The following is a 19190-nucleotide window of genomic DNA, read 5'->3' on the forward strand; positions in this document are numbered from 1 at the left end:
GATCATTTATCTATTATGCTTTCAGATTCTTAACTTTTCAATGCGAGTCAGAAGAGGCTCTATATCTATACTAAACGCAAAGTATTCCAAAGTAATGCCGACGGCTTAACGTTCTACAATTTTCAGCTCTCATTAAAGTTTGTCGGATGATATAGCTCTGACTCTATAGAGCTAAATAAATAACTTATTTCATCAGCTTGTGTACAATTAAGTTTTTATTTTAAAAGTTATTTAGTACATAATTTGAATGCATTTTTCTTTTGCTGTTTTAAATCTTGTTTTTTGTTGTTGTTTAATGAATGTGTTTCGTTTCTGTAATCGAGGACACATGCTGAAAGGTGTTTGTATCCAGTTGATGTCTGTGTCAATTACAAATTACAAATTGTTTATGCAAAATGGGATGAAAATGTCACTAAGAGAAAAAAGTCGAGCTTGCTTTGCCGTGTAACTGGAGGTGAGGTGAGGAAGTGCATCCACTTTCAAATCTCTCTTACAGTAGTAAAGGGGTTTCTCTCGAACGTGTGGAAAGTTGTGTGTTTTAGATTAATGGATTATAATATATCTATATATTGTGTCTTATGCCCAATATTGCCGCCATCTCCTGCTTTTTCGTCTAGTATCGGTTGTAACGGCCGCGCGCGCGATTGCGTAACGGCGTTGCCTTGGGACCGGCTGCAGCCCTGGCGGGCGTTGCCTTCTTGGCCGGCGATGGCGAGGCATCGGCTGCAGGAGCAGCTGCAGCCGGTGTGGCAACAGCTGGAGCTTGAGTTGGAGTGGCTGCTGCAGCTGGTGTGGCAGCAGCAGCAGCAGGAGTTGCTGCTGGAGCCTTGGCCGGCGTCTTGGCTGGCTCCGGCTTAGCCGGTGTAGCTGGCTGAGCAACAGGTGCAGGAGTTGGTACTGGAGCTGGCTCTGGCTCCGGTTCCGGTTCCGGCTCTGGCTCTACTTCTTCGTCTTCCTGGGTCTCCATCTCCTCACCGTTCTCATCACCGACAAGCTCCTCTTCGCCGGCTTCTTCCTCGCCTTCAGCATTCTCAACCATCTCGAAGTCTTCATCGTCGCCAGTGGCCTCCGATGGATCGTAGAGCTCTCCCTCGCCAGCTTCGGCTGTCTCCTCGGTAGCGCCCTCAGCAGCTGGAGTCTCGGTCTCCTCGATTTTGCGCTTCTTGCGCTCATTCTCCTCAAGGGCAGCAGCAGCGCGCTTTTGTGCGATCTTGGTATCGCTGGACTTCTCATTGATGAACTTGAGGAAGTTGCGATGATGAGTGGCGGTGCGAGAGTGAATCTCGGCGGTGACTTCTGTGTCAAAGAACTTGCTGCACACAGCACACTCAAAGCACTCCAGCTTTGAGATCAGGCCAGGACCAACGGGGCGCTGCCAATTGTATTTGGGCAAACGTGTGTCTACTTCACTGGGTATCTCATCGCCTTCGGAAAAGTCAAGAATACAATCCTCGGGATCAACAGGCAGAGCAACCTCTTCCTCTTCCTGGCTCTCGTTGAGATCTTCGCCCTCCTTGGTTTCATCAGCAGCCTCTTCGCCTTCTTTGGGCTCCTCGCCTTCAGCTTCCTCACCTTCGGCACCCTCTTCTTTTTCGTTCTTGACTTCTGTAGTTTCCTCGCCTTCCTTCTTCACGGGCTTCTTCTTGCGCTTCTGTGGTGGACGGAGATCGCGTGTTTCTTCCTCAGCGGTGCTTATGGGCAGAGTCTGACGCTTGCGCTCGCCCACCTTCGTGTTGTTCTCAGCAGCCTTCTTCAGATGATCGGCTGACAGCAAATGAGTGTCATAATCGATACGTGTGGCAAACTCTTTGTTGCACTCCACGCACTTGGGATGCAAGAACTTCTTCAGCTGCAAATGACCCTCCGATTTGCGATGGGTGGAGATATGGCCATGGAAATTCAGATCGCACATGGTGCAATAATCCAACTGGCGCTGTTTGCTCTTACCCATGCGCTTCAAACGATCGAACTCAATCGACTTCAGCTGCTCGGCAATCTTAGCCTCCTGGCGTATCATGTTGGCCTTCAGACGATAGCTCTCCTCAATACCCTCACGCATCATCAAATGGGTGCGTCCCTTGATGTGGTTCTCAAACGAGTTGGCATCCCACATGTGCTTCTTGCACAAATGGCAATAGAACATATCATTCGGGACGCTAGCATACGGCGACTCCTTTGGTGTGGTGGCACTAATTATCACACGAAGAGGAAAGAACAAAGATAATTTATATATTAGTTAACAATATTTCAATCAAGGGAGGCTGACTGTAATAGACGGCAGTTGTAGAAGTCACGCTGAAAGGATCACAGTAGATAAATATATATAGACAGACATCTATACATATATATATATATATTATATTAATAGTTCTGGCATATTGATGAAGTTATGAAGGATGAACATCAATTGATTGAATGGAAAAAATTATATTAATGATACTTTCCATTACGATTATAATGCACAAATCGTGACTTTGCCAAAAGTATCTTTGGAAAAACAAAAGTTATCTTATGTACGAACTTAATGGTATATATGAGCTATATCATAAAATATAGAACACACAAAGCACAAAAAGGAAATCTATGCAACGTTTTGATGGTTTTGAAGACTTAGAGAGAGAGAAAGAAAATGGAATCAGACGGACATGACATATATATATATGAAATTTATTGTTGAAACGGATCAAGAGTATATATAAAACTAACCTATGGATGCAAAAGTCGTTCGTGAGTTACAAACACACATATACCCCTCTATACATTAGTATAAATACAAATATGCGTGTTCTAGTCGGGAGTATCCAACTCGCAGATACCCTGAACCCTGTACAGAGCAGCTGTTTCAAACACTCTAGCACTCATGCTCATCAAATCAAAAGAGAACAGAAATAGAGAGTTTGAATTGGGCAAGATTGATATGATTAAACAGGCACGACGGAAGAACGGAACATGGCTCGAGGTCCTCTTCTGATCTATTACCCATTTCTAGGGTTTACTCAATTTAATAACGGATGTGCATGATATTAGGAATATATATGGAGTAATTACAAATTCCATTATTATTCGTAATTTCACAATCAGGGTATCTTACATTCGGAATACCGAAAATACTTGAACATAGATGAATGACATTGTTCCCCTTAAATGACATCAATGAATAGTGATATATACTAAAATAAGTTAACATATGCGAAAAAATAAGCAAAATAATATTATATAATAAAATACGTAACATTTAAAATTCAATAACGAAACACATTTAGTTGACCCATCCTATAAGCTAAGACACTATTAACATCAATCAGTAAGGATGTAACTTCTATACAAAATAGGGAAATATACACAAATATTTATATATATAATATATATAGTTATTATATATAAATATATATATAAATATGGCAATTCAATTGAGTTTATTAATTGTGATTATTCTTGGTAGAAAGAACTTATCAATATGCATTGGAAAAAATTGGAAATTAAGTACTTAAAGTTATACATTTTTTAATTGATGCATTGATAAAAAATATTTGTAGAATTGATACATTGATGTGAAGGGAAAAACTGCGAATTGAGCAATTTTTCGCTGTTCTTTTTGGCAAATGTTGTATTGGAATTGTTTTTTTTTTTTTTGTATTTGATTTTTTTTATAGTAGTTGTACTCTTACCTCTCAATTTTCTTTTCGCCAGGAGTAATTTCCTTCTTTTTATTAGTATTGGCATTTTTAGCCAAAAGTTTCTTGGCACGATCAAAAGCATTCTGTTTACGAATGCCGCCGGCGCCCTGCTTTTGTGGGGGCTTTGGACCACCCGTAACGCCACGATTTTGGAAACCTCCTTGGCCACGACGATTATTGAGACGATTGCCGGCACCGCCGCCGCGATTGACCATCTATTTATGTTTTACACATACATAGTTTTTTTTTGGTTTTTTGTTTTGTTTACATTACATTTAAGTAGTAAATTATATAGTTTATATAAAACAGATATTTTTTGGTTTTTTCATGAAGCAAATGGTATGAATAGTAGAGTTCGAACGATATATAGTTGATAGATTGTCATCGGTATCGTTATCGATATGGTACAGTCATAAATTGATCGATTACAGTTATATAATAAAAATCGTTATATAGATATAGAAAGCGAAGACATATATAGATGGCATTAAAAATTTACAATATTTTTGGATTGTTTAAAAAGATTCGAAATTAAATTAGTTTCCATTTTGACAAAGCGGGAAAACAGAATTCACACGTATTATATTAATTGTTCATAAAGATAAATATATATATCGTATATATATATAGATAGATGTATATTGGTCAAATCGGCGGAGCGGTTCGCGCAATCAGTCGACGGGGATGTTTTGTTGTTGAAGTCGTTGGCGTGGCGGCGTTTGTGGCATTTTGTGGATTTGAGAAACACAGAACACGGGCGGGCGGGCAGGCATAGGAACCGATTAATTGGATTTATCGGTTTATCGGTTTGAAGTTCGATTTCAATGGTTCGATTGTGAGTTCGATCAGAGCAGGAACGTTGAAGAAGAATGGCGATGTGTTTGTTATATAATTGTTTTTTTTTTTATATTTTTGATTTTTTGTTTGTTTATATTTTTGGTAATATTGCAATATTGCAGTTGCACACCATCAATCAGTAATCAGTACCAGTACCAGATCGGATCGATTAGTATATTCAGTTTCAGAGCAGAGCAGATTAGAAGAGTTTCAATCAATCAATCAATCAATCAGTGCAGTGGGACGTCGCATTGGAAGAATTGGGCATCGCATCGTTTATATATTTGCATATTTGTTTTGTATTTGCATTTTTCATATAATATATTTGCGTTTTATGCATTTTATGTTTGTTTGTTTGTTGTTTCGTTAGTTGCATGTGCCACAATGTTTATTAATTTAAATATATATAGATGAATATATTTCATTTTGAAATTGTAGTTGTGCACACACAGCAATAATAAAAAAAAATAAATCATAATTTTTTGAGGCACATTCATAAACATTGTCGTAGGAAGAGACACGACAACACAAGCAACAGAAAATGAGTTTTTTTTATTTATTTTGTTGGCAAAGAACAACATCAATTGCAGCAGCAACAACAACAACAATAAATGCACGCAGCGACGTTCAACGTCGGATATATATGAATATATATATATATATATATATTTGATGTATAGGCACAATTTGGATGCGATTCGAAATGCGTTTTCGATTTGCGTTTTGCGTATTGTTTTGAGTTTGTTTTTGCAAACAAGCATCGAATGATTTGTTTGGTTTTTCAGTTTTCGTGTAGAAGAGAATAAAAATAAATAATTTGTAAATTAGCAAAAATTGTGATTGTTTTAAAAATCCAAAGATTTTTGATAATTGGTTTTTGGTCGTAGTAAATATATGTAGTATTTTATACAAAAGTTATTTAAATGCCTAAATACATCTAATAAGTGAGAATATATATATATATTTTGTTTTTAAAATATCATCATACTCTTTTCATCTTTAAATGGAACATTTGTTGGCGGTACTTCACTTTTAATTGGTACAATCAATCAAATCGATTCAAGTCATCAACAAATTTCGTGCTACACAAAACAAAAATCTGCATTTAAAATGGAATAAATGCTTTTTTCTATTGAAAACCTTCTCCATCTAATCAAAATTTCCAGGGTTCTCGCTTTATGCAATTTGTTTGATTATAAAATTTGTTTTTCTTTTTAGTTACGATCTACAAACTATTTAAAGCTTATAACTTAATAAAAATAAATTAAATAAGGGTTTTTGTGGGTAAATCTCTAGCGGTTAGGCTAAGAGGCAGAAGAGTACGTTTTAATTTGGCCTAACTGCACTTGTCTGTTGGCATCAACAAATTTAACTAATTGCAACTTTTTTAATAATAAACAAAAGACAAATAATTTCAAGTTTAAATTGATTTAAGTCTTATCTTATAGATAGCGTTGCGTTGGTTGGATTAGCATATTCAATGAGTTCTATATTTCTCTACAAATACTATTTACACCTCAACTCAGACATGTGCAATTTTTATGCCAAATCTATTTTAGCTCCTCTGCTCTCTCAGTCCACCATAGAGATAAAAAATAATAGAATACTCAAGAAATAATGTCGATAATCATATTCGATATATATCGATACATACCGGTCCGCCGCGTTGATTGCGATTGCCCATGCCGCCGCGTGGTAGATCCAGCAGCGAGGGTGGATTCTGATTGCCGAATAGGTTGTTCAGCAGATTATTAGCCAAATTAATGGCCTGGGCATTCATCTGGCCGCCACCTTGGCGCATATTGTTGCCAAATTGGCCGCCGCCGGGATTCTGGGATTCCCATGGCGACATATTCATGCCGCCCATGCGATTGGCTCCCATTGGTCCGCCGTATTGATTACCGCCGCCACCAAAGTTACGGTTGCGATTCTGATTGCCACGGAATGCCATGTTTGCTTTAAGATTGTTGATACCGTTGTTCAAATGTGCAGGACGCGAGTGCAATTGCTGTGAATTTACGTTGACCTTAACGCTGCAATAAACGACACAGAAAGACAGAGAGATAGAGGATTGCACTTAGCTAATTAAATATTTATGTCTAAAGTTGAGCACACTGAATAGCGGCACTTAAAACGTATTCAGTATATTTTTGGTTTTCTAGGCATACCTGACCATGATTCTTAGATATACTATATAGGAATATGTATTTTAATGGGTATTTTTTTGGGTGTATTGGATAAGCGAAAGCGTGCGTTTATGAAGCGTTTGTATAAGCTATGCTGAAATTAAAAAAACATCACAGAACATAAACAATGTAAGCTAATTTAAGCAGTTACTAGGAGTATAAAATATTTAGCTAGAGTTAGTACAACCATATGTTTAGCACACGAAATAAGTTAAATATCTGTATCTAAGGGTGTGAAAAGGAAGCGCAGATACATACACAAAAAAAATACAAAAATAACGTCATCAGAAAAGAGGGTAGCATTTGTATATGTGGATGTATACACGTATTGATGTACATGTAGAGTGCTACCTGTTTATCAGAAATGCAGAATATACACAAATACAAACACAAAAGAGAAATGGGCACAGTTAGTCAGTTAGCAGCAATACCAAAAACTGGTTTTTAATACAGCAACAAAAACATAACCGGCTGAAAATAGCGGCAAAAGCAAATGCTTCTGCTGACAGAGGTTAATGCCTATCTAGAAAAAATAAATAAAATGGCGGCCAAGTGAAGCGTATGTGTGTGAGTGCGTGTATGCTGAATCACAAAACCGGCATTGAAAAGATACTATAATTAAGCAAATCAAGTATTTACTTAAGCACACCAAAAACCATTAATCTAAATTTAATAATCTAATTTATAGATAATATTAAGTATTCATTGCCAACTTTATTTATCAATAATTGGCGCAGTTTACACAGTTTGCAAACTAATATTTGTATGTGTTTGTATTTCTCTTCACAACACAGATTGCATAAGTTGAGATAATTTCTGGCAAATGCGTATTATAAGTCACTATTTGCGTAAGGCCACCAGTGAAAATCAATAATTAGATTGCAGGATGGTTGAGAGAAAAAATAATCTGCCAACAGATACACACACATACACACCCGCAGAATATTTTTCACAGTTTATGAAACACCAAGAAATTATGCTTTGATTGACTTACGTTGCGTAGTTTTATTGTTTTGCTGCTCGATGCAATTTAATTTTACTTTTTCTAGTTATTTTAACACGATTATTTTCCAGTAAATTTAATTCTAAATTAAAGATGGCTGCCTATTGTGAAAATATATTTTCACACACGAACGAGACAACTTCTCTTTGTGAGTTGCAAGTAATGTGCATAGCTTACTTCGATACAAAGTGTTGGTCAACATTTTTCAAAGCAGGGTTGATTGCTGATAAGAGTGTTGCCAGACTATTGACATGTATACGATATTTATCAGTATTGAGTAGGCGATATATTCAAGCTTCGTAGCAACTAAATCGATAAATAACACTGCACAACATATGGCGCGGAATTTAAAATTAAATGCTAAAGCAAAGGAGTTTCTTGATTTTTTTGTTTAATTTTATTAATTTGCATAAAACTGACGTACAATTCTGATATACGCCCTCGTAATGCATATCTTTTTACATATAAAGGGATTAAACATATTAATAGTAAACGTTATAATAGTAATAATCGTAATTATAATAGTTTTCTTTGCATTTATCTAGAAAAATTACTGCTGGCTTTTGTGTTGTAGCTGTTTAAGTACCACAGCATATAATAGACTCAACATAAAATATGGTGGCATACATTTTGCTACGTGTGGTGTGTGGTGTCTTTCTTTCGACTACTAAAAATAGAAGATACTACAGTGAGACATCTATACACAGTTTACATATACAAGAACATACATCAATTAGATGGGCAAAAGGTGCAGCGAAACGGGCTCCAAATGGAATCCACATCTCGACTCTCACTACTCTGTGCGCCTGTCTCATTGACATGCCGACAATATTAGATGCTAGCTTTAACGGATTTATGGATTAACTTGCGCTATTTAACATAGTAACTACAGAGAACACTAACCAATAGTAAGTTCGCATTTGATTTCATTTCTTTCTTTGTTTTGTTTCTCTTTCACTTTCTGTTTCTGTTTGTGTGTTTTTGGGATCGAACGTAAAGGATATTTGCTTATGTTCATCGTTTTCAAATGACTCGCACTTCTAATGTATTTACATAACCCGCCGTCGGCGACGGCGCCCGCACCTAGTAGAAGAAGAGCAAACGCTCCTGGGCCGATGCGGAGAGCAGGCGCCAGGAGCGTTTAATGCTCACATACTGTATGAATGCACGTATGGCAATCAGGAACCCAAAGGCGCAGATTAGCCACCAGAGCCAAGAGTTCTCATGCGATGCCAAGTCCGTCGAGTGCTTCACAATCAACGTCCACTTGGCCAACGACAAGCCGAAGCCAGACAGGGCGCCATACCTGGCCGCAATTGTGTGACAGAAACAGGTGAGCATCAGAAAGCCAATCCAGTTGAATAGAAATGCCACCATAAACGCCGTAATAAACATAATGTCCGTGCCCAGTAAATTGTCTGTGGTCGATAAGCTATTCTCTGGATCGCCCGCATCGATGGCAATGAACGTCAGCGCCGGATGATTGGAGCGCACGGCACCGGGGCCATCGCGCAGCGGATTTGGTGGCAGCGGCAGCAACGGATTTGGCGGCGGCGGCAACTGTTGGGTCGTTGGCAAGGTCAGAAATGCGGGCGGCAGCTCTCCATTCAATGACTTCTCCATTTGCACCTCCTCGTATGTGGGCAGCTTGCCATGCAGCTCCTGCGGCAGCGCCACCTCACAGCTCTGCGACTGATCCGCATCGTTCCCAACATGTGTGGTCAGCGCCAGCGTCGGCAACTGCGGCGCCAATGGCTGCTGTCCGCCATGACCCTGTGCGTCCGGCTCGTATGGCGGCGGTGCGCTAAAATCTGCCTTCGGCGGACCCAAAGGATCGTCGCCAGGTGCGGAGGGCTGCTGATTATTGTGCGGCATAACTGTAATACAGAAAGATACAAATTGAGATAAATAATCGAACGTAATTTACAACAAGCTGCAATGAGAGGAAAATTAGATTCATGAATAAATAAATAAATTTATTTATTTTTGCTTTTAGTCAAAAGTTTTTTCACGCATTTTTATTAAAAATTTTAATGCTTTGTTTTAATGCTTTGTCATTCGTTTAATAAATATTAATTAAATTAGTATTATTATTAAATGGGCGGCTAGCTGCCAAAATTGCATTGCATTGCATTTCAGTTAATAATACTTATTGCCTTAGCTGCATAATCGATAGGCACTTCGATGGAATCGCTTAATTAAAGATATAAATCAGTTATATATAATAAAAAAGAAAACAGTTAAACAATTTTAAAGATTAGTAGTTAGTGCCTGGCTCGCTCATGGCTGGCAGCTGACTGGCGATAGGCCTCCTCCAATGTGACGATACGACAATGGTGCGGTCCAAAGGGACGACGCGCTATGCGCAATGACTTAAAGCCATCCACTTGATCAACACCCGCATTCTCGAAGCCCAGATCGCCGACATCATTCCCGTTGCTGTGCAGCTTCTGTTTGGTCAGCTTCTCGTGTCGCAAATAGAGCACCACACAGCAAATGGCCATGAAGATGACGGCGAGCGTAGCTCCACTCACAATGCTCGCTTTCTCCAGCATTACGCGATTGCGTGTGGGCAGATAGGAGCCATCGATCTCCTTGTACTCGCAGCGTGGCCCCATGAAACCCAGCGCACATTCGCAATTGTACAGAATCTCATTGTGAATCTCCACGGTGAAGCAGGTGGCATCATTTAGGCAATACCAGGCGGCATATGTGGGCGGGCAGCTGTAGATGGGAAACGTGATATTCGGCCTCGATGTGGTGGTCAGTGCGATGACATTATCGGGCGGAGGCGATGTCGACGTTGCCTCCGGGCGAGGCTTGGCTATGGCACGCGAGGAGCAGGCGGCGCTCAGCGAGAGGCAGGCGCAGAGCACAGCAGAAAAGGTAAGCAGCGTACTGGCTTTCATCTTGAGTTCTACAAGTTTTGCAGTAGGCGGCGGCGCATGGCGAGAAGTATTGCAAATGGGCGAGAGGCAGGTGAGTGGCAAACGATTTTGTGTGTCTTGTGTTTTTGCTTTTTTTGTTTTGTTTTGATCTTTGTTTTTTTTTGGTGCGCTGTCTGCAACAGAATAAAGGCAAAGTGCAATTAAAATCAACTTAAAATTCAAAAAAAGTGAATTTACTGTGTGTTTGGGTTTGTGTGTGTCTCTGTGTGTAGGAGTAGTTGGTGTAGTTGTAGGTGTGTGTTGTGCCGAGCTGTGCTGTAGAGTGTGTTAATGCCTGCCTAGGCCAGCCTTGCCCTCAATCTCATTCCCACTGCTCTGCCCTCTCTCTCTCTCTCTTTCTCATCTCTGTCTGTCTGTCTCTCTCTCCCTCTCTGTCTCTCGCTATCGACCTAAGTGGAAAATAACAAAGCGGCTTATTAATTAACAAATTACATGTTTTGTACAAAATAAGAAAAAAAAACACAAATTACACATTTTATTTACCTGTCTCAACTGAACGAAGATGTTTGCACAGTTTGCACTTGTTTTTTGTTTATTTGCGTTTTTTTTTTTGGGACTTTTAATGTGTTCACTCTTAACTTTAAAAAATACAAAGCCGCGAACACGTTGAACTTGACATGCTGAACTTCAGGTGACGTAGTTCAGTCACTTTGACTATTCTTAGCTCCAAAAGGCAACATGACAACTCTTACAGTTGGTAAAGTTCCACGTAAGTGGAAAATAAGTGGTTTGATATTCAATAAAAATGCTTAGAATGAGCAGTAATTGGATTGGTTGTAATATGAAGTAAGAGGATATCAAAAGGGAAGATATAGTATTAGAATAGTGTAGTAGTAGTATTCGGATAATAGTAGTACTAAAAAAGTAATAGATGAGGATTCGTAGAAGAGTAGTAGTAGAAAATGATTAAAACTAGACTATTCATAAACGTGACAGAAGAGTTGTAGTTTTAGAATATTAAAAGAATAAGATTAGTAGTACTGCATGAGTCGTAGTAGCAGAAGATTAGAAGTAGTAGTAGAGTTTTAGCATGTAACGAGTAGTAGTCGGAGAGCAGATATAAAAAAATAGTAGATGAGGATTAGTAGAAAAGTAGTAGTAGAATATCAGTATATGAGAAATAGTAGTACTAATAGTAGTAGAAGCAAAAGAGTCGAATGTCGTAATATTAGAAGACTAGTAATACTTGCAGAGTGGTAGGTATTGTAGTAGTAGTAGTAGTAATAGTAATAGTAATGGTAGTATTAGTAGTAGTAGTAGTAGTAGTAGTAGTAGAGTAGCAATAGTAGTAGTTCGATTAGAAGAGTAGTATGAATACTAGTATAAGTAGTTAAGTAGTAGTAGTTATATAATTGTTGTATTTGACGGATAATACTAGTATATACTAGTAATACTAGTAATACTAGTAGCATCAGTAAGCTACTCATACTACATATACTATTAAGTAATATATCAAACAAATGTTTAATAATATATCTCAGATCGAAACACTTACAAATGTTCACGCTTACAGGGAATTTTCATTTGGTTCCACTTAATAATTTCCATGCCAGAGGCACCATAAACATTTCGTAGCACGCTATATCGGCGTATACTCTATACCTTATTTCAGAGAGTGTTAATATTCCACTATATTACTATACATATATATTTACATAGATGTATATACAACTTATTTTTCTGCCCGCAAGTCGTAAAAGCGAGCTTTGTTTTTGCTCTAGTAGAGAATTTTAATTGCGAGCTATTCGCCTAGTTAATTTATGGCTAACTGGCTTTCAACTGTTGTTAGCTGTCCTTGAACCTAACGGTACTTCAGCGCTATTACATACGACATAAAAACCACATGTGAAGCTCTAAACTAAATGTTCTCATGGAGAACTTGTCGCCTGAATAAACGAGTGCAATTTGATTGACCTTTTGAGCAATTGAAACCGAATACGAATAGGCGAACGAATACAATTTGAATAATAACTAAAAATAGTTCTTGGACAGTTAAGTTATTGGAGCTGAGTTCCTAACCGCTGTTTGGTGTGGAGATCGGGGCCTACGAGTATAATTAGCAACATTTCCAAATGGAGGAGCAGCCACAAACAGCACGCAAATGCGCAGTTTGTTTGGCTTCCTAGTTAAGTCAGCTGGAGGTGTGGGCGAATGCGTGAGTGTCGGACATATTAGGAGAAGGTCGGTTTGTAAGACATACACACATACAAATATTTGCGCAGAGTTGCCATAAACACACTCCCGCATTACAAACAAATGAAGCATGACATAGATACGAGCGTATTCTAAAACATTTATGAAGAACTGAAGAACAACAAATTACAGGGTATCTAAGCATTGGTCATAGAATTCGTAATGTTTGATGGGAAATATATGGATATGTGTAGTCGTGATCTGCATGGCTTATAGATCTACGATAGATATATGTATTATTGTTGTCCATAAACAGCAGAATCGTTTCAAACATTTGTTCTCTCTCTCTCTCTCTCTCTCTCCCTCTCACTTTCTACCTTCAGATCTTCAAGTATTGTTTCAAGCAATTCTAGTTCAAGAGTTATTTATTTCAATCTAATTACGAATCGACAATGTGACGCTTAAAGGGAATTATATACACAGATATGTAGAATTAGTTTTAGAATCTACATAAACAGCTAGATATAGAGTTTTTTCTCTCACGTATATTTTCAGTCCATCTACTTATCTTTATTTCTTGTTTACTCTACTTCTGTGTTTCGCATTTCTCTATATATTCATCTATTTTTTCCTTACTCTCGCTTTGCCTCTATCTTCCTCTCTCTGTCCTACGTTTTCTCACTCTACTTATTTTAATTTCTCTCTTAATCTTCCTCTTTCTGTCCTTCTCTAGTTTGATATACCAATCTTATCTCAAAAAGTCTGAATCCTAACTCAGTTCTACCTCTATGTGAAGTCTTAGTCACACTTTAGTTTTATATTACATAGTATTCGTATTTAATCAAACTTCTGCTTGGCTTTGTTTTTTTGCAGACACGCCATTCTGAGCTTTTTACCTGTTATTCATTAGCCATTGGCAATTAGGTAATTAACACGAATTGCCTATACAGTCGTTCCCCTCTTACTTAAAGACATTTGAATACTTATAAAAATTACCAACTGGGCTGACTATATTTTGCTCGTCGTTTTCTTCGTGGCAAAACAGGCGTTGATTACGCGATAAGGAGTGTATGTTACAACAACAATGAAATCAATTGATAAAGGCAGAGCTGAGTCACACGATTGAAAGTGTACCATATTATGTATATATGAGATATACATATATAAATATTAGCTAAACATACAAACGTTCATTAAAAAACAAGTATAAAGAGATTATGCTGACAAGGCATTACCCTGTAGAGCGCTTAGCTATGCAATATATTTGTGTATTCATATTAGAAATCGATATTTATCGAAATTATTGCATAATGAAACTGATAAGCGCAGAACTATCATGACATGTTAAGTTCTTAGCTCCGTCTTTATAACAAATTTCAAATATTGATATTTATCGAAAATAGATTAAACCGATATCGTCAAAAGCATATCATAATAGTTTCACACAAATATTATGAGTGTATATATGTGTATATTATACATTTATTTACACGTAATTAATATATCCATTTTATACAAACATTTGGAAGAGAATGAGCAATACATACGAAACTTGACTCAGGCAGCATTTGAAATGTGAAATTGAAAGAAGGCAAAACTGAGAGTTGGCGTGGGTAGGAGAAATTCAATAGGCACTCTATATACACACATACATGCACATCTTGACATATATATTGCATTTGTGTACGTAAATAGTTGGCACTGCTAGGCAGGTAGTTGGCTAGCTTCATGGCTAACAAAGAAGTTGAAATAAAAGTAACGCAAAAATAGCAAAAACAAAAGAGAAAAACACAATTTGAAGGTTTTTCGTATTGATAAGAAATTTGAGTAGAAATGCAGCTGCAGCCGTCGCTGTTGATGCATACATGCAGCAGGTGCGAACAATGCATATGGACATGAACACACCGACACACATACATACATGTATGCAGCTGCGCCCTAAACCAGTTAAACAAGACGCGAGCTACAGGCGGAAGCAGCGACTGAATGAAGACCTTAAGAAGTAGCTTCCGCCTGAAGCAGCATCATGTCGTTGCATGCATCAACTTGAATGAACAAGCACACATACACATATACATACATACATATGCACACGCAATAGCTAGAACCGTTAAGAATACAATATGCATTAATGTAGGTAGCTAAAGCAAGTTTAACAAGTAGAATTAACTTCGGCCAGCCGAATTTTTAATACCCTTACACACACTCAAGCCCATGCAAGTTCATGTAACTGAACTGCACTCTTTTTCGTAGGGTATTAATAGCTAAACATATGTGCGTGTATATGTACCAGTGCATTCTATTCAAGAAAAAATAAAACTTATTGTTGGACAAGGGCAAATGAATAAATTAACGAGCCGTTGAGTAAAAATATGAATAAAATAAACAGCAATTGCCACATAGAACAGTTATCACAGTGAAAAAGTATTTAACACCGAGGCGAAATATCAGCACAAGCTCTAAGATTATAAATTTACTAATCAAAACACAAACAAGCACGAGTACACAAGCATACAGCTGTAAACATACAAACACACACGCAGACAGACAGACACATAGACAAGATGCTCCCCTGGAGCTGTTTTGCTCCTCCTCCTCCTGCTTAACAACCTTTTTACATTTGTGTTTCTATTTCTGTGCTACCCCAACAACTGATGCAGCAGCAACGAGAGCTCGGCACAAATTTTATTTATACAGCAATCGAATTTGTATTTTCTAGACCGTTTTTAGTTTTTCATTTTGATTATTCACCTTTTTTATGCGTTCGTTGAATAGATTTTCACTTTTGCGCAGCGCGTTCGCTCTCAACGAATGTATTTATTGATTTGCCAAAAATTGTTGCCAAACACACACAGAATACTGTTGTCTTTTGGAACAGTACTTAGCCTTATTGTAATACGTGTCGTTTTTCCGGTAAATATTGTAATACTTGCAATAATTAAAGGAATATTAATAAAATTTGTGAGTGAATTAGTTGGAACAAAACAAATGCGACTACGCGAGCCACATTCTTCTTCTTCAGCAAATTAAGTTTCACTGCCAACTTCACGCGGCGCACAGCTGAATCCAGAGCTGTAGGAAGAAAAATACTAAATGAAACAGAAAATACCAATGGTAGGCAAAGATAGTGGAAATCGGCAGTATTTACGCTTATCGATTAATCGATTGCTGTTCATCCATTTGTAAACAACGACGTGGTAGCTTAATTAGATTTTGGAATTAAAAATGAACAAATTTGTGTTACTTTTGTGTTCTTTAGTGGCCTTAATAAGCGTAAGTAAGAACAAACTTAAGTTATATGTGTTTCGCTGACTAATCTAAATTTTATAGTGCCTTAAAACAGCTCATGGTGAATTCACGGCGGCCGATTGCCGGGAGCTGGGCTTTATTAAGACACAGTTGATGTGTTCCAATTGTGACAAATTGGATGATTTTGGCCTGGAGGCTATTAAGTGCGTAATACTCGAATGATTAATTACAATACTAATCAATTTATCCCTTAGACCTCACTGCAAACAATGCTGCACGCAGGATCAGCAGCCGGCTGCGCAGCGCACCTATGCGAAGGCAATTCTTGAGGTTTGCACCTGTAAATTCCGTGCCTATCCACAAATCCAGGCATTTATACAGAGCGGTCGGCCAGCAAAGTTTCCCAATTTGCAAATTAAATATGTGCGTGGCTTAGATCCACTTGTCAAGCTGTTGGATGCCAGTGGCAAAGTGCAAGAAACATTGTCCATAACCAAATGGAATACGGACACCGTGGAGGAGTTCTTCGAGACGCATCTCTCAAAGGAAGGCGGCGGCAAAAGTTCTTACAGCGTCGTAGAGGATGCTAATGATGATGGCGATGACGACTACCTGCGCACTAATAGAATATGAATATGAATAGATATATTATATACCATCAGCGAAGTAGTCAATAAAGATAGCCTATCGTCTAGGAGTTGAGAATTCAAAGCAAGCTTTTTATCTCTGTGAGCAAAGCTTTGAAAGCTGCTAGCGTTTACAGTTTGAAGGTTTCAGGTTCCAAGCAAACTCAACATTTCCCTCTTTCTGCCGCATTGCGCCGAAAATATATTGATTCATCATATATAAATTAATATGTATTTTTTGATTTGTTATCTTGTTATCAATGTGCGACTGTGAAAGCAATAGCAATGTCTGCCTCTTGTGACCCGCTCGAGCAACAATAACAATCTTTGTCTATTGTGAACTAATTCTTTTGGCGAATCGTGGGGTAATTTACCCGGCCAAACATACGTATGACGTATTATTAGCTAAATATTTGCTCAGACTGTCAAATAGTCATTCAAAATACCGAAATGTTTTTCTTCTTTGATGTTAAGTTTTATTTGCGTGACAACCTTTCCGCTTATCTTGCGTTCGTTCTCTCTTGCTCCCTCTAACCTGGCGGGGCGCATGTGCACGCGGCTTCATTCACAGTAGGGCGAAATTGAGGTTAGGCAGGCAATTTCTCATACATACATGCAGACATACATACAAATATTCGCAAGAAAAACTGATTGGCAAATTCAATTTCTTATGTACTTTGTGCAATATCGCCTGTTTACGTTACAATTCATATTATTCTATTAGTATTTATTTTATTTGCTTTTATATGTACATATATACATATATTGCGGTTGTTGTTATTGTTGTTGCTGGGGTTGTTTATTGTTTTAATCATAGCCTGACCCACAGTGGGGCAAGGTGGATAGAAAAAGCTATACTAAAATTAATCAACACTGATTACAAATAAAAAACAGAATTGCTCAATGCAATATATATATATATATAAATTTATTTGTACAGATATTGTGAACGACTGTCACGCCCTATTGTGAATCGATAGGTTTTGCCTTGTGATCAATACTAATTACTTCCATTATGACTATTCTATGCATATTGCATTATTGTTATGCACGTCAGAGAGCTTATCATTGTGTGCCATAAAAGAGCATTCAACTGTTTGGCAAAACTATATATGTATATTATATATATGTATATATATATATATATATGTATATATATATATATATATATATATATGTATATATATATATATACATATATATTTGTGCACATTTAAAGTAACTTTGAGAGGCCCCCCGGTTAGCAGCATGGCCGCTGGCTGCGTCTTGGAATGTCGTTTAAGACGCCCCCTGTTGTTGTTTTTATAATTCTCTCTCGTGTTTGCTGATAACATTTGCGCCTTTAGTGTTAGGAACCGGTCGCCCAGCGGACTGAACCGATAACAATAATGACGCTATAGTCAGAGCGTCATATATGTGTATATGTATGTAGCTTCCATTAGCGCGACAATTTTGATTTGATTTTGGCGCTTCATTAAGAAGCGACACGAGGAACCACTAAAAACCATATGCGAGTGGGAGTGGGAGTAGGAGAGTGAGAGATGTGACACTTAGTGCTTTCACGCTCTCTTTCTTTCTCTCTCTCTCGCCTACACTCTTTTGGTCGACTTGCCCTTTTACCGTTAACAGTATCAGCAAAGTCAACGCGAGCAGCGTTATAAAAATCAAAAGCTTGATTTTTTAATTGCGATTTGCGCTTTGCGCTTTTAGCACGCTAGTAAAAAAGGTTGTTCAACTTATGTTAGGCAATTTGTAACGTGTGTATATTCAAATATTCAAAGTCGATGTGGCTAGTCTAAGGTGTTAAGTTTTATAAATCAAATTATTTGAAAATTAAGTTTATTTTTATTTTTGTTGTTAATGCTTGGTAGTGTATTTGCTAGTCGACAATTGCAGTTTGGTATTTATTTCATGTTTTATTAATAAAGTAAGCTTGTCTCAACATTTATGACTTGCGCGCACAATACATGCTCAGCTCAGCTATGTGTGTGTATGTGTGCACACATGCATAAGGATGCCAACGTACAAACATATATATAAATACATATGTACATATGTACCATAGATGTGTCTCTCTTACTCTTACTCTAACTCTTACTCCTTGCATGAAAGGTAAAAGGCAATAGTAAAATAGGACTAACTGTGTATCCGCATCGAACTTTGGCTTCTAAATTTAGCTCGGGCCACAAATTGCGTCGTGCTTATTTACAAAGCAGCACACAAAATAGCAAAAAACAACAACAACGACAAACACAACAACCGTTGCAGCTAATTGTAATCTGCAGCCCATGTTAACGTCTGCGTTTGTCGTGTGTGCAAATAAAAAATGTGTTTATTTATGTACTCTATAATACTTTGAGATATGCACAATTTGTGATGAGCCACGTAACGCATATCTCAGTAGCTATCTCATATAAATTAATATAGCTATAGGTATGTGTTGGTATTTGTTATTGAAATGTGTCAACAGGTGAGTCATAAAGCCATGTTTCTATGCAAAGTATACTCTGTCTTTGGTTCCAGCTTTCTAT

At 37.8% G+C, this 19190-nt stretch overlaps 4 protein-coding genes across 5 annotated transcripts; 1 reads left to right on the forward strand and 3 right to left on the reverse strand.

Moving 5' to 3' along the window:
- Positions 1 to 356: 356 nt before the first annotated feature.
- LOC111601043 (zinc finger protein on ecdysone puffs) lies at positions 357 to 7883 on the reverse strand. Of its 2 annotated transcripts, XM_023317456.2 has the most exons (5): positions 7695 to 7883; positions 6683 to 6794; positions 6169 to 6547; positions 3669 to 3892; positions 357 to 2189 (listed from the first exon to the last, which is right to left on the reverse strand). In XM_023317456.2, exons 2-5 carry the CDS (start codon positions 6688 to 6690, stop codon positions 614 to 616), a joined length of 2187 nt encoding a protein of 728 aa, XP_023173224.2. In that variant the 5' UTR covers positions 6691 to 6794; positions 7695 to 7883; the 3' UTR covers positions 357 to 613. The 2 variants fall into 2 exon arrangements, with proteins under 2 accessions (XP_023173224.2, XP_023173225.2); XM_023317457.2 differs by lacking the exon at positions 6683 to 6794.
- Positions 7884 to 8209: 326 nt separating this feature from the next.
- Positions 8210 to 15614, reverse strand: LOC111601065 (NEDD4 family-interacting protein 1-like). The gene is made up of 2 exons (XM_023317488.2): positions 15536 to 15614; positions 8210 to 9580 (listed from the first exon to the last, which is right to left on the reverse strand). Exon 2 carries the CDS (start codon positions 9576 to 9578, stop codon positions 8787 to 8789), a length of 792 nt encoding a protein of 263 aa, XP_023173256.1. The 5' UTR covers positions 9579 to 9580; positions 15536 to 15614; the 3' UTR covers positions 8210 to 8786.
- LOC111601066 (protein spitz) lies at positions 9780 to 15614 on the reverse strand. The gene is made up of 2 exons (XM_023317489.2): positions 15536 to 15614; positions 9780 to 10764 (listed from the first exon to the last, which is right to left on the reverse strand). The coding sequence occupies exon 2, from the start codon at positions 10610 to 10612 to the stop codon at positions 9968 to 9970; it is 645 nt and encodes a 214-aa protein (XP_023173257.2). The 5' UTR covers positions 10613 to 10764; positions 15536 to 15614; the 3' UTR covers positions 9780 to 9967.
- A 309-nt stretch (positions 15615 to 15923) lies between these two features.
- LOC111601067 (selenoprotein F) lies at positions 15924 to 16714 on the forward strand. The gene is made up of 3 exons (XM_023317490.2): positions 15924 to 16057; positions 16115 to 16236; positions 16288 to 16714. The coding sequence occupies exons 1-3, from the start codon at positions 16010 to 16012 to the stop codon at positions 16664 to 16666; spliced, it is 549 nt and encodes a 182-aa protein (XP_023173258.1). The 5' UTR covers positions 15924 to 16009; the 3' UTR covers positions 16667 to 16714.
- Positions 16715 to 19190: the final 2476 nt, after the last annotated feature.

Source organism: Drosophila hydei, unplaced genomic scaffold, assembly GCF_003285905.1.
Source record: "Drosophila hydei strain 15085-1641.00,03,60 unplaced genomic scaffold, DhydRS2 tig00008135-arrow-pilon, whole genome shotgun sequence".
In the NCBI taxonomy this organism is placed as follows: Eukaryota; Metazoa; Arthropoda; class Insecta; order Diptera; family Drosophilidae; genus Drosophila; species Drosophila hydei.

Coding starts and splice junctions, on each gene's coding strand:
- LOC111601043 (XM_023317456.2), bottom strand. Junction 3,893..6,168: donor GCAATCAACGCGGCGGACCG/GTATGTATCGAT, acceptor AAACATAAATAG/ATGGTCAATCGCGGCGGCGG. Junction 2,190..3,668: donor GGCGAAAAGAAAATTGAGAG/GTAAGAGTACAA, acceptor TGTGATAATTAG/TGCCACCACACCAAAGGAGT.
- LOC111601065 (XM_023317488.2), bottom strand. CDS start 9,578: ATGCCGCACAATAATCAGCAGCCCTCCGCACCTGGCGACGATCCTTTG.
- LOC111601066 (XM_023317489.2), bottom strand. CDS start 10,612: ATGAAAGCCAGTACGCTGCTTACCTTTTCTGCTGTGCTCTGCGCCTGC.
- LOC111601067 (XM_023317490.2), top strand. CDS start 16,010: ATGAACAAATTTGTGTTACTTTTGTGTTCTTTAGTGGCCTTAATAAGC. Junction 16,058..16,114: donor CTTTAGTGGCCTTAATAAGC/GTAAGTAAGAAC, acceptor TAAATTTTATAG/TGCCTTAAAACAGCTCATGG. Junction 16,237..16,287: donor TTTGGCCTGGAGGCTATTAA/GTGCGTAATACT, acceptor TTTATCCCTTAG/ACCTCACTGCAAACAATGCT.